Below are 15,987 nucleotides of genomic sequence, written 5' to 3'. Positions count from 1 at the left end.
AACAGCTGAAATAACCCAGTGGTAAGAACGCGTGAATCTTAACCGATGATCGTGGGTTCAAACCCGGGCAAGCCCCGCTGAATTTTCATGTGCTTAATTTGTGATTATAATTCATCTCGTGCTTTACGGTGAAAGAAAACATCGTGAGGAAACCTGCATGTGTCTAATTTCACTGAAATTGTGCCACATGTGTATTTCATCAACCCGTATTAATTATATTAATATTTCATCACCCGCAGCGCACACCGCTTTTTTCTCCTCAAAAAGAGGAGAGGAGGCCTTTAGCTCAGCAGTGGGACATTCACAGGCTGTTACGGTATATATTTTACTAAAAAACAGATCAATTGAAGAAGATTATATAAATATAAAGGCGGAGCAACGACTGAGACATAATAAGAATTCAATTGCCATAACAAATTCTTGTGTGCAGCTACTGTTTTTGTGGGAGCATTTAAGCGATGGGATGAAGAATGTTTTTGTGTGAATATCGAGATCTCGTATAATAAATCTTCGTCACGGCCGAGTTCCGACATTTAACAGGGACATAAAAGAAAGACAGTCTTTGATAATTCCTCGCTCGGAATTATTTTCTGGAGAGGAAATTACAACTACAAAAAGCAGATTTGATTGTCAGACGACGTTTTTTTTTTCTAATTAAATTGATAATGATCTTGCTTTGTAATCACGGCCTTAGAAGAAAGAATAAGTACTTTATGAGTTGTATTATTAAGAATATAATTAAATTATCGGCTTTAATATTTTGAAAAAGAAAAACATATTTTATTTTTTATTTTACACAAAAAAAAAATCATTGTTTATAGAAGGAATGCTTATAGAAGGAAGTGATATATTGCTCTATCTTTCTTGCTTACGTAAACACATACCATTTATCTTTGTTGTACGACGAAAACTTAAAAGCGTGACATGACATGACCTTGTAATTGTACTTTCAGTACTTCTATATTAGTATTACGTCAATAATAAGAAACACCCGACAAAAATTAAACTACCGTAACGTTATATGAAATGATGTAATCGTGTATGTAAAGCGCCAGGTGCACAAATTATACACGATCCGGGTTTGATTCCCGTTGAATGTCACGCGCATCCTTGGAATAATTTATATGCGTGCCACGAGTAATCCGTTAAGCTATTATCATAGACGAGGACTGAATTTTACGAGAATTAAGTTACTCATTTCCTGAAGCCAATTTACACCTATATATTTTATTCATTCTGTACCTATGTATTTAAAAAAATGCCGTTGTTTGAACACATTTTATGGTAACCACGAGACGATCTTTAATAAAACTTGGCTTAGCAGCAGCTTATACTTTTTAACAACTAATATCTTCTGAACCGCATAAACTAAATAAGGCTTAATCGAGGTATTTAAAAAATCATTATAAGGCGTTACACATGAGCATCAATCTTTGGAAGATTACTATAACCCGTGAAGCCACCAGAAACAGAAAACTTGAATATCGACTTAAGTAGTGTGATTTTCAAACAATGCAACAATCACTTATATCAGGTTTAGTAAGTTTTTAACGAAAGCAAACAGATAAAAAGCGAAGATAGGCAACTCGTATGTCGTAGCGTCAGCAATAATGTGTTGACCAGTAACAATAAAAATTAACTATAAGTTGCAAACTTATATTAATCCAATATTTTCCTTTGAATATATATTTATAACAAATCGCATTAATATAATGGCGTAATTTAGTTATTACAAAATCGGCAATCAATCATTTTCCAAAATAGTCGTTTATTTATTAATAAAACACTTTCATAATAATCAGAGCTATCAAAAAAAAAGAGATCGGCTTTAGAGTATTCTTTGCCAAAGATTCAAATCTAAGCAAACAGATAACATCAGCGATGTGAGCAAACGACGACCTTGAAAACGGTAGCGTCAGCAAAAAAACTGAATGTCGATGAATTGGTATGATAATGGTTAGACTTGCATCTTTGGAGATATGCTTGATGTTTTATAACATTGTTAGAAGTATTATTTAAAAATTGTTTAGAGCAAACCAACCAGAAAAACAAAATAGATACAGTTTTATTATTAATAAAAAAAAGTTAACTTTCCTTTTCCATACATAAAAAAAACAAAAGAAATTTGCAAAATCCTTATTATTCAGATAGATATTAAAAAATGACGTCAGCAATTTATAAATGATCAATGAATAAGATCGTTCATTATCCTCATTAAAATGGAAAACGCAGACAGTTAAATTGATGCAGCTTACAATTTCACGTTACAGAACTCTAATAATAGACGTTTAGTTCTATTTCTGATAGCGCGAGCTCAAATAATAGTTCAGACGGCGTTATCGACGGCATACGGATATCTCATACGTCATTTACGTCTTAAAATCAAATGATAAACTATAAATGTTTATCCAATGAAAGAGAAACAGGGTGCGGTGATTATTGACGGCCGTCAAAATGCCTACGAAGTTCGTCGTACCCACCTTGACTGTATTGTTAACACTAAAACGAAATAAACCAGAGGAATGATTCATTTTCATTAGAACCTTCTGTTTTATGTAGGTGAATTTCCGACGTGTCTAATTTAAGAAATTGTAGCATAGCGCGAATAAATTGCCTGTGAGAAATAAGACATATGACAAATTGCCTACGAACGGTATGAATAAATAAGTTTCGTAGGTATACACGATATAAAATATGAGCACAATATGTTTTCCAGCTTATTTTGTATCAACGTTGTTCAATATTTAACTTATTTTGTTTGAAATGAGCGCTAGTCGTATCCTTCTTTAAAAATCAATTGAGTACACCGGGCTTTCTTATCAACATTCTATTGCAGTTTGAAACGTCCCGACATGCAGAGAGGGTTAGTCAGTGTTATTTTAGGTATAAGATATATTATGTCATATAACCTACTTCCAGTGGCTTTCCTTGCGTCTTATTGAAGATCGATTTTTTTAAAATATGGAATCCGTTTAAATTTTTAATTGTTTTCAAATGTAATTTTAATATTGGTCTTATCAGTACCCTAATATAATATACTTTGCACATTATATAATAATACAAAGAATTTTTACTTTTTACTCAAATAATCAAAAAAAAAAAACAATAAGGAAACGGAGCAATATACACAGCCACTATATAAAATATAGTGATTACAAATACTTTTTTTACTTGTTTGAAGTTTTGATGAAGAGTTCGTACGAGGTCCCGCTGAGCTCTTACAATGAAAGCGGAGACGGCACTAATAGATTGAAGAAAGGCGGATTATCTAGAGATAATATTTAAGTACACGATTTTGGCTCAAGGTCTCAACAAGAGTGTAGACACGACTTATACATAATGATTTATTATTACACTCGTAATAATAATTAATATATTTTTAATCTAACCGGTTCCACTTTAATATTCAATTTTTAGGTACATTGTTTCCGATTTTAAAAGCTGTTTTCTTTTTCTAACAAAATTTTCAATAACCTATTTCCAGTCAATTGTGTTGCTTTTGAATGATTTTGTATTTACTCTGAACTTGTTTTTATTTTATATTATATTTTCCATTAGTGAAACTTATGTAACAATTTATAGTCAACCAAAATAAATAAATACAGATATTTGAAAAAAGATTGGTTGAACTCAAAACCTTCCGGGTGGTCTTAAGATAAACGATTTTTTATCTTCATCTTAGATAAATTATCTGCGTAACGCTGCAAGATGCCGCTGTATACTTGTAATTAGCAAATGATATTGCTTATTGCTTTCTTCATATCAAGCAAAGCTTCTTAGGATAAGATGTCAGTAAATATTTGATAACTATGCATGTCTACATCGTTTAAAACTGATAAACAAAAAGTAGTAAAACAAAGCACAGACACTGAAGTTAGATTTTTTTTTTATACTTTTATAAATATTTGTAATAATAAGTTGATGCCTTAAGTATATGCAAATATATATTAAAAAGCTATTGTATAAATAATTAAATAGTTATCAATTAATCGAATCAAAATATTTTTATTTAAATAGACTTATGAATTGTCAAGCGATCTTACACGGGACACAAAAGTAGAGTAATTTGTTAAGACGTCTATATGCGTTTACTGTTCCAAAAAGTGTTAAGAATATAGCTTAGGGGTATCATTGGTATCATAGTAGTTGGACATTAATAGTAATACTGGCTATAGCCTCCTCTTCCATTGAAGAGAAAGTTAAGAGCTCGTTCCACCATGGTGCTCCAATGCGAGTTGGAAACAAATTAAGCACATGAAAATTGGGTTTGAACCCGCGATCATCGGTTAAGATTCATGCAATTCTATAACAAATAAACATCGAGTCGAGATTATCTGGCACATAGAAATAAAACAAGCACTACTGCGTTTACGTTTTAATTTGTGTTTATCATTCATCTCGTTCGAGGAAAACATCGCAATGACCTGCATGTGTCTACATATACTGCCACATGTGTACCCACCAACCCGAACTAGAGCGGCGGTATAGAATACGTTCTAAGCCTTCTTTTCAAAAGGAAACGAGGCCTTTGAATAGTGGGCTATTCATATTTCATACTCTTCTTACAAATAAATGTTTAGTAGCTTCACGCAGTATTAAAATAAAATACTATATAATAATGTTATAAAATTATTATATATTTACATAGAGAGAGTTAGTTATATTGATAATATTTTTAGTAAATAGTTCGAAAATATCTTTACCTATAGGGGGATTCAATCAATGATTCATTCGTATTCCGCATGCGCGCACAGTTAATAAATAAAAACTTTTTATTTTCCCGTAATAAAATCTCACTGAAGCTATTATAATTACTCATGATTTAAACCCTATCATATGTGTTCTTTAATCACAAATAAATAAGCTTATATTAATATAGTAAACTTTAATTTTTAAGTCCTTTGTTTTGTCAATGAAAAACTATTTATATAAAAAAAAATATGACCACCATATTGTACTCACGTATCTTCTTTCTGAGTTATTAAAAAAAGATGAATATATATTTAATACTATTGTTTATATTCGGTTCACACTTTTCATTACACACAATGCAATGCTTGCGAGTTCGCTATTATATAATTCTAACTGTATTCTAATAACTGAATTCGCCTACTGGTTTTATGACCTTTGTGAATCGTGTGTCTAAGAATTATTAATTGAATGATTCATACAAAGCCAGTAAAGTATATATTGTATGTAGATTTATTTATCCTTTATCAATGTACTACAAAGAAAGGACAGTGTTTAATTAATTAAAAACAATTTATTTAAACGAGCATTTGTTCGCTCGTATCTCCAAGACTAATGAACCTGTTAAATTTATTTGTGTTGGTTTACGTATTTGCCAATTCAAGCAATGTTTCTAAAATAATTTCAAGTAGTTGTAACTAATGCGTATGTGTGCGTGAGAATAAAATTAATGATGTTAGGCTTTTGATCTTTTATAATTTGTGTATTTGAATTTCGTTCGTATTATATATACAACATTGTAAATTATTAGCACAATATATTACAGTATGTAACAATAGAAGAATTAATACGACTAAATATAGAAGACCTACATAATCGTGTGTATTGGTAATAAATAATTAATTGCAACACATAGCAACCTAACCCCGAGTTTGTTGACATATTACCACGCATGCGCAGTGTTCTATCTATCCATAAACAATGAGTTCAGGACGAAATAGCTCATTAAAATTCTTAGTCGGTTATAGATAGCTTATCGATTGTTTTAAGACATCTAAAAATAATCCTTTTACTATAATATAATAGGTAATTATTTGTATGAAACTTTCAAATAACTCACAACAAATACATCTAAAAAACTTAATTATAAAACGTATATTTTTCGCATCTGAAGATTTTTATTGGAAGAATATAAATTACTACTATGAATTGAAGTTATACAGAAAATTAAGTACAACATTATCTTCAATATAATCAGTATCATATTTGAATCAAAGTAACAAAAGAAAAATTAAAAAATAATTAAAAACAATTCGAAACACTTACCGGAAACACTCCATATTGCACGTAGTGATAATATTTAAGTGTCACCTTTGATCTTAATCCTTTGATCTAAACGGTCATCGTTCAAAACATCGCCGGCTAATTAATTATATTATCAGTAATAAAAACACTTTCACCGCTTCAAGCGTACTGCATTATTAAGACCGGCTTTTTACATTGACTGTCAAAATCACGTGGTCGACACCCGCGGGTTGATAGCGGAAAGCGCTTTTTCGCGAACGCACGCTAAGGCGCATGACATTGACGACACATGCTCGTATAATTCATGTAGCGTTCTAACCTCCCACACAGTTCGTGAAGAACTAAGCGCAAGTTGTCGAGGTGCACGTGGCCCGTAGCTTACGCGACGACCGCCCTTCCAATGCGATACGACTTAAACGGGAAAAGCGACTTTCTCTCATCCCGATTAGACATAATTTCGTCTGGAACCGATACGGTAAACCCAGCGAGATGAGCTAGAATATGGGACGATACACACTGAGTATTTTCGTACTGTCGTTTAGTGTGCGTAAATGCGTGTGTGTATGATCCACGGAAATGAAAAGTGCATTGTGGACCTAGATTATATCTCGCACCCAATGCTTTTGAATGCTATATAACGTTCGGGAAGATATCGGTTTTAGTGTCTCCGGTGATTTCGAACGAGGGAATAAAAAGGAGGGACCATTGTTCGAGGGATATTGAAAAAGTTTCATTTCTTATTAGGATCGTTTCCTTTTGTCTTGTTTTGTATGAATTTAAACTTGCCGCGTTTTTATTCAAGCCCTTTGTTGTTCGATGACTTGCGTTTAAGTTTGTTATTTAAGATATGTTACAATCAATTTCTCTTTCGTTTAAGAGCGAGTTTATTGAAAGAGAAGTGTAAATATTGATATAACTTGTTATATTTGAATAGCATAGAATGTATGCAACACTGAGTACGTATTTGTAACCCAAGGGTCAGTAAGCCGAGCGCTATAGAGGCCAATGGTGATTAATTATGTTTAATTTTTCTATAAATACAATGAAATATTCAAAACAGATACGTTTATTTGGATTTGCTTATCGTATACATATTATTGTATATAAATAACGGTGTAGGAGTTCGGGAACATCGCGTTAAGATAGTAAAATGATTGTTTTAACTTGTCATAAATTACTAGTATCGAAAATAAGGTTACTAATTTTTATATATATGATTTAAATATATTATTATTCATAATTTGTATTCTTTGAATAAACTCTTGTGAGCAGATGTCTAAGCTTTCTTAACGTAAGCTATTTTTCTCCAAAAATAGCGTACAGTTTCACTTTCACTTATATATTATCAGTTTCTGCCAGTGACATCCCCACGCAAGAGGAGGGACTTTAACCTAGATGATTTCATGATTATCGATTGAGTACTTAAAATTTGAAAACGGAACAAACAAAGAAAAAATAATCTTAGTTTTGCATTTATATTATTATTAGTTTGGATGCAGAGGTCGAAAAGACAACATGTTTAACGTTGTTTCTAATGGTCTGTTCACGTATTCACTAACTCATTGAAAATGTAACTTTTAAACCGATACATTTTATATTCAGAGGGTACTTACTGAAAATATAACCACAATCGTAATGCACGCAGATGTGTTACTCATAATTATATTCAGTTCAAACTGTGGCTTACTTCAATGTCGAAGTATAAATCCTTGTTCAATATGGAAGCGTTACATTTGCTTGTGTTCTAATTGTTAAAAATGTATTAACGCTTCGGAAATAAACACCTCAGATCTGAGTAAAACGTGGGAAAGAAACAAACAACTTCACAACAATAATAAAAGTACATTTTTATAAGTAATTTTAATTGAAAGTTAATTGTGACCTACCTACATACGAATTATATCATATATATTATCATAATTTTCACTTAAACACAAATTTACGATAAAAGTAACGTAAAATAACCACTGAAACGTATTAACTGTTTGTCACGTTGAACCACAGAATAACAGGTCAATATTTCACAAATGATTGCTTAATTATCTACTTAATTACCCGTCCACGAAACATAAAACCGATACTTGTGATGCAAAATGAAATATAATGATAATTAGACGTCTAATTTCCAAAATATCACGCATCTACATTTGAAAATGCCACATCACCGCACTTAAATATAAATGGGTAATATTCTTAAAACACTCGTTAATTATTTTGATATGAAATATTAAAAACATTAAGTATGACATTTTCGTTGACTTATGATATTTCCCAATACATAAAAATTATAAAGAATGAATGTTTCCATATTCAGTGTATCATTTATATACTCTTTACGAATTTCTACTACATATGTATAAAGAAAAAAAAAAAACAATTTTATTGTATATAAATGATGAAAAAAGCGTTATAACTGAGTTTCTAGCCAGTTCTTCTTATTAGGATCTCTTGGTGGAATACCAATATAACCTATAGAATTTTTAATATATTCCGAAACGAGTTCAGCTTTATTAGGAATTTTATGTTATATGTACGCAAATGATTATAATATAGGTAGGCGGACGGGCTCGTGGGCCACCAGATTATAAGTAATCATTACCATTTATACACATTGACGCTGTACAAAAAAATATCTATTCTTTCCATTTACACACACACATACACTAGTTCACTCACACTTCAAACCGGAACACAAAAATACTAAGTATTGCTGTTTGCCGGTAGGATATTTGATGAGTGGTACTAACCCAGATGAACTGGCAAAGCCTTACCACCAAGTATGTTTCAACTACAATAATACGAATTAAATGCATTTACAGTTTGATTTTCTATTCAAAGATGATTATAGCTACATTTAAGTCATCAATATATAAGTTATGCAAGCGACCGTTACGAATGTAACAAATGCATTGAAATGAATCGATAATGGAATCAATGAACTATAAATTTATCGTTCATTTATTGCTTCGGTCAAATTTTGATACCGATATTGATGACACTCCATTGTTGTAAATAATTTTTTAAATATAGTATTACTTATCATTTTAACGACCTTACATTGTCAAGGACATATTATGCGCATAAAATTAAAAAGTAACAGTTCTAAATGCCCCGCAGCTGTGTTGTACCATTTTGAAGAGAGGTTTTGGCGATTATTCTACCACGCTGCTGCATTGGGAATACCGGTAGATACACATATGAGAGACTGTCATCCAATACAATGCGCAGGTTTCTTGACAACGTTTTGTTCAGCACGAGATGAATTATAAACACAAATTAACCACATGATCAACGATCGACGAATCACAACAAATTCAGATGCTTTGCGCAAGCAGGGTCGAAAATACAATCTTGGTTATGTAATAATTTATATTTTACAATAAATATGCGAATTTATATTTTACATTTAGATTGAGAATAATATATGCACTATAATCTAGTAGATACTTGTTGTTAATAGTTTACTTCTTAAGTGCGAATTGGATATACAATACATCAAAACTCAAGGTCATAGATAAATTCGATCTAGAGGTAGTAGTAGTAATTATGTTAGTAGTTGGTAGTAAATATGAAATAAAATACGGGAGTGGAAACAGTTTAACGTAAATTTATCACATGAAAGAACGGTTAATATTCTGTGTCACTAGCTGCTAATTACGACTTTGCTAATAGCAACCACGTCGAAACGTGTTGCGGACACTTTAAATACTGCATTCATGTTAATGGATCTAAAATATTTCCAAGCGACTATTGAAATGAAATGATTCCTTTTATTTTTAAAAATTCAATTTTTTGTATTATAACTCAAAATGAAAATATTTATTTAATATAGAATCAATTCACTAATTTATTGATTGTCAAACATCTACCACTGGTTCGGAAAGCAGTACCTCAGACCTGGGAAGAGAGGTGAAAGAAAGGCAGGGGGATTTTTCTTATTTTTTCAACAATTGTTGTTTAATATATATTTAAAATGTACATTAATATGTATTTCAAACGGTGTACGTAAACCATAAAAGTGTGTGATAATAAAGGCAAAAATATTTGAGCAACACTCTTCTCAGACAGCTTCTATGATATTAGAGTTAAGAAATATAAGTATTAATTAAAGTCAGTATCTCGATTTTCCAACAACCCGCATTGGAGCACCGTGATGGAATAAGCTCCACACCTTCTCCTCAAAAAAAGGGAGAGGAGGCCTTAGCCCAGCAGTGGGACATTCACAGGCTGTTACTGTAATATCTCGATTAATTTTGGTCGCAGATGCGTTTTTCGATTAGTTACCGAATATACCCCAGAGCAAAGCTGGCCATCTCATGTAAATTTGTCACGTGAAAGGGCATTTAATTTGGTGTTTCAGTGCTAATTACAACTTTGATTGCTGTGACCAACAGGATTCGTGTCAGTAGCGCCGGGCGGGCTTAGCTTGCATATTCGTGTCCCGTATTTTGTTATCTATCGTTACATCAGTTGCATTCATTTCAGATATAACGATAAGTATCTGATTCGTAATTATGGTTATGTGCTATTTTTATTCTATTTTTGAATTTATCGCTTAGTTACCAAATCGCTCCCCACGCAAAGCGTCAGTCTCACGTAAATTTGTCACACGGAAGGACGTTTAATTTGCTGTTTCAGGAGCTGCTAATTACAACTTTGGTTGCTCTGACGTTGAAACGTGTCCAATACTGAGATGCGTAAATGTTCGCTTTTATTAAACGTCTTTTACTGCCGTGTTCGTGATTGTTGCTTAACTACCCATATTGGAGTCAAATTTTGTCCAGTGGATTTATCTTTTTGTATGTAATTTTATTAAGTCCTATTGTTGCATGTATTTAGTTTGTATACGGGTGGGAGACTTGAAATTATACATATATAATAGCAAACGTGTATACATTCAAAAAATATAAATTAAAATATGGTCCACCAGACCAATATCGGCCACGGCGGCTAATATCAAGAGAGATTAGCCAACTGCGCAGGACATATTATAATAATATGTCTTGCGCAGTAGTATAATGACTTGTGCAAAAGCACAAGTGTGTGCGCAAACACAGGTGCACTCTGTATTCCCTAGCTCTCATAATCCGATGGGACGGCAATCCGACATGACCAGAAAGAGTTCAGGCGCAGGACCATCGGCTTTCCATGCTTTCCGAGGCACGGGTATGTACACGCTTTCAACTTCCAGACCCCGGGCTGCTACTGAGAATTTTCTAACGGAAAAACCCAATAACTTTGTATTGGCCCGACCTGGGAATTGAACCCAGAACCTTCGGGTCAGTGGCCTTATATATAGACCAACGAGGCAGTTGATAAATTAAATTACTTATACACAGATAAGCTTTCTCGCACTCATTTTAAGCGTATTAATATTCTACACAATAATCACCCACATTTATGAATAAGATACAATAATTATTCTACTGACTTTCACAGTCGCTTACAGCTAATGATACTTGGGACCGCTTAATGTACTCTCTAATCAGTAATCACCTACAAGGACAACATTACATATGCATACATTACGATAGTAATCACCGAATACGGGATTACCGCGTTATATTAAAAGACTTAATTCTTAAAGTTAGTACCGTCATTAATACGAGAATTAGTTGTGACTTTGATTTATTTATGTCCTTTCGATTTATTTTTATGTGATGTTCAATTTACATTGATTAAATTTAGAACGTTTTCGAGGGTGATCCAAGTCCATTTAAATCTGTTAAATAAATATGATTTTTATTTTTCTAACTGGGTGGTAGGGCTTTGTGTAAGCGTCTGGGTAGGTAACAACCGCTCATCAGATATTCTACAGCTGAGCAATAATACTTAGTATTATTGCGTTCCGGCTTGATGGGTGAAATAGCCAGTTTAACTACAGGCACACTATAAATCATAATATCTCAGTTCCCAAGATTGGTGACGCATTGGCGATGTAAGGAATTATTAATAGTTCTTACATCTTCAATGTCTATGGGCGATGGTGACTACTTACCATCAGGTGGGCCATTTGTGCGTAACTATAATATAAAAATATCTAAGCTTACGTTATCATCATTACCCATACTCAATATATTTAAGGGTACCGCAATACCTTTATACATTAGTATCTTATAAAACTATAAACCTAGGAATATATATGATTTGCACTGTATGCATGTATCGGATGAAATTCTACCACATGTATATCAATCAATCTGCACTGGAGCTGGATTATTTTAAATAATCTCAAACGTTCTTCGCAAGAGCCTGTTGCATGTTATTTTTTTTTTTAATAAGTAACCTGAACCAAACGCGTGCAATTATTAAAAATTAATAATTTCACTATGAGATATATATTCTTGTAAAGCTGTACTCCCTGTCTGCACTCGTCTAGCGTTTAAATGATTTGAAATTAAATTCAAAAAGAACTTTTCATATTAAATATTAAAGAAAAATTTATAATAGATTCTTCTTCTACCGTCTTGGGCATCAAGACAGTTTAAAAGGCATCTCGTTTTTAGATTCAGTTCAGTTTGGCTTTTACGTTCTTTTATCAATAATATAAGTATTACTTTATTTTAAAGAATAATTTCAAAAAAATTAAAAAAGTAACACATTTGTGTGTTGTACGTTATTTTTTGGCAAAGTTACAACAATAATATATTATATTAGATACTAAGTACCAGTCCCGGCTTCGCGCAGGTAGAATAATGGTCTACATAAATCGATTATATTGTAATACATATAATAATATAAAAACGGCGGGCAACGAACCTGCAAGCCCTCGGGGGATGCAGGGGTCCATGGGCGGTGGTATTCTTTTTCCATCAGGTGAGCCTCCTGCTCGTTTGCCACCTGTTACATGAAAAAAAAAAACTCATATAAATTTTACGCGGCACACGTCAGCAAACCTCCCAGTCCACCTTATTGTTCTTTTCTGTAACAAAATATTGATATATTGATTTTTACAACTACATCCAGACTGATAAAAATAATTGTAAGAAACCAAGAAATAACATTTTAATTAGATTCTTAAAATGGAGTCTGTATGGAATTGCGTTTGGTAATTCCGTATAGAGTCCGGTGACACAAAATACAGTTGATATGAGATTTTCTCGAAAAGCGACATGCAATTACAGTACGGTGCCTACATATATTTTTCATTTTGTTTTAAGTAGAACCTGGGCAATCGAGTTTCGCTCGAGCGTAATATATTTTTTTGTTAATAATTGCGTTTATTTCAGGTAAGGCAATTTATATAGACAAAGTTAAAAACCAAAACCTAAACTATATAATATATAGATAAATTTAAAAAAACCATTATGGTGAGGAATTATAACTCTGGAAAACTAACTAAGTATATAAATATTTTAGAATATTTCAGTGTTTTTTTTTGCTATGGCAACATTTGCTTTGATTAAATATTTATTTATTTTATAATTGCGGTTTCGTCCGCGTGATAATGATGTGGGGTAAATGATTTATCTTTTTCTAAACCCCAACATGTATGCAAAATTTCATGATGATCGGTTGTGTAGTTAACACGTGAAAGCGTAACAAGCAAACTATTAAAATATTTTAACAAAATTTGTAATATCAGTAGTCAAAGCAACTACAACTTTTTATTAGTTACGCTTTTATTTACTTACACAAAACCCTAATTTAAATAATTCTTATATAAAAAAAAAACAATATTTCGTAACATTGGCAGAATATTTTGTAAATAAACAGCGCAGACACACGCATTAAAAAAAACAGATGAAAATGGTTATAGTTTATCTTATACCATATTTTAAGAATAAGTCAATGAACACGATTATATGTAAGAATACCTATATATAAACGGTTAATTCATTTACAAGTATATTAAAACATATGTTTATGTATATGCTAGTTTTAATGCAGTCAATTATTTTAGATATATGGCATGGTTATAAAAGTCTGCGCTTATATACGTCGTAAATATTATTTATTTATAGCTCTTTTGATAAGCAAGATGCTTTACTAAGTCAATATTATTCATGTACTTTTGTAATTTTCAAGCAAAAAAAGTATTTTAACCAAAAACCTAACTATAAAAATACAATTAAATTTTAATATTTTTCTGCCGGGGGTTGTCCGCTTATATTTTTGCATATCACGCAACCGTCATTTCCTATATTATATATTTTTTATTCACAGGTTTATAAAACAATGTTTGTTTTCGCGTCTGTTCATTTGTTCGCTGACTTCTTCTATACAATTTTTAGATTATATTATCATTGCTAATGTTATGTATATTATCTGTTCACAAATTTACTCATCCACCCGTTTACCATTCACCCATCCACCGGTCCACCCACATACCCGTCTACTACCCGTCTCACCTACTAATAAATGCCACTATTATAATATCTACCAATCTAACTAACATCCTGTGATCTCTTATATATATTGAAGATAACAACAAACTAAAAATATTTAATTAAAAACCTACTTACTCAAAAATGACAATGTTTTATTACTTATTTTACAAAATTTTTAAGCGAAATTAAGTTATTAGACTAAATTTAATTCTTTTATACATTTTACTACATATTGCAAGCATGTTTAAACTCAATGTTAACAGAAACTTAATTTAACACGTATGTATGTTGCTTCATAACGATAATTTTCGTGAAGTTAACTGTCCCCTAGAGATCGCTCTCGGCAATCAACGTTATGGGAGTGTTCGTAAAGTTTTCTGGTATACATGAATGTCGACAGAAAATAATTCTCCAAGGCTATAAATATATGCTACTCCATCGGCACTGCTTAAATTAAACTTAGTTATTTATTTGAAATTTATATATCAGCTACCTATTCATAGAGTTTTGACATGGGGATAATTTTCCCTGTATACATTTTTTTTATAGTATCGGTAGGCCGACGAGCTTATGGGCCACCTGATGGTAAGTGGTCACCAACGAAAATAGACATTGGCATTGTAAGAAATGTTAACCATCGCTTACATGACCGATGCGCCCCCAACCTTGGGAACTAAGATTTTATGTCCCTTGTGCCTGTAATTACACTGGCTCACTCACACTTCAAACCGGAACACAAAAATAACAAGTAATTATGTTTTGCGGTAGAATATCTGATGAGTGGGTGGTACCTACCCAGACGAGCTTGCACAAAGCCCTCCCACCAGTGCACAAAGCCCTACCACTAGTAAATATGATACAATATATTTTTGAAAATTTTACTGTGAATAGTAGAATTCTGTAAACTTAGGACGTTTGCTATGATAATTCATAATTTCATTTGTTTAAAATTGCAAGTTGGCAGATATAAATTCTTTTTAGATAAATTTTCACCTTTGACGTAGATACGTTTAAAAAAATTACACCAGGTGGTATGTTTGTCTGAATATGAAAATACAATGTGGGCGATACAAATCGAATACCACAAATTCACGGAATTCCGACTATAATTTTTTTATTATCCCAACATTCATCTAGTTATTTTCCTTCTTGCATTACTAATCTACGGCATATATTCCTCTAGGTGTACATATAACTTTCCTAACCTGGTTGACATTCTTTTATGTGATCGTCTCCCTGTCAATAACCAATGCCAATTGTCATTGATATGTATAAAGCATCCTTTATACAGCATATTAATCGACTTTATAGTGTCAATATTTTTTAAACCTTCTAAGCATCTAATAAAATTGTATATAATTTTTAAAATTATCAGATATTTAATTACTATTTTTCAAATAGTTTTTATACGAAAATATTACTTTTAAGTTCAGGTTTTTGAAATGAGGAATTTGTGATAAAACGTTTCAAAAATATTTAATAAAGTCGCCACGTCCATTTAAAAATACCCAAGCGAAATTCACATGTCCATTTTATCGTTTAAAATTCTGCAACATGAATAGGATATTTCTGCGTGCAAAAACCTCATATAAAAAACTTACACTTATATGAATATATAGAAATAATCAAATATTTAAAAATATTTTGATCAGGATAATGACCT

General features: G+C 31.9%; 1 protein-coding gene across 1 annotated transcript in view; it reads right to left on the bottom strand.

Moving 5' to 3' along the window:
• LOC126774437 (collagen alpha-1(XV) chain-like) overlaps positions 1-6,311 on the bottom strand; it is a 161,627-nt gene extending 155,316 nt beyond the window's left edge. The window contains exon 1 of the mRNA XM_050495965.1: positions 6,016-6,311. Within this exon, the coding sequence (XP_050351922.1) occupies positions 6,016-6,029 (14 nt within the window). The 5' untranslated portion in view covers positions 6,030-6,311. The remainder of the gene's footprint in view (positions 1-6,015) is intronic.
• Between the last annotated feature and the right edge of the window lie 9,676 nt (positions 6,312-15,987).

The sequence above is a fragment of the Nymphalis io genome, chromosome 16, assembly GCF_905147045.1.
Source record: "Nymphalis io chromosome 16, ilAglIoxx1.1, whole genome shotgun sequence".
Lineage (NCBI taxonomy): Eukaryota > Metazoa > Arthropoda > Insecta > Lepidoptera > Nymphalidae > Nymphalis > Nymphalis io.
Note: the sequence above shows the minus strand (reverse complement) of the source record. Positions and strands in the feature narration are given on the sequence as shown.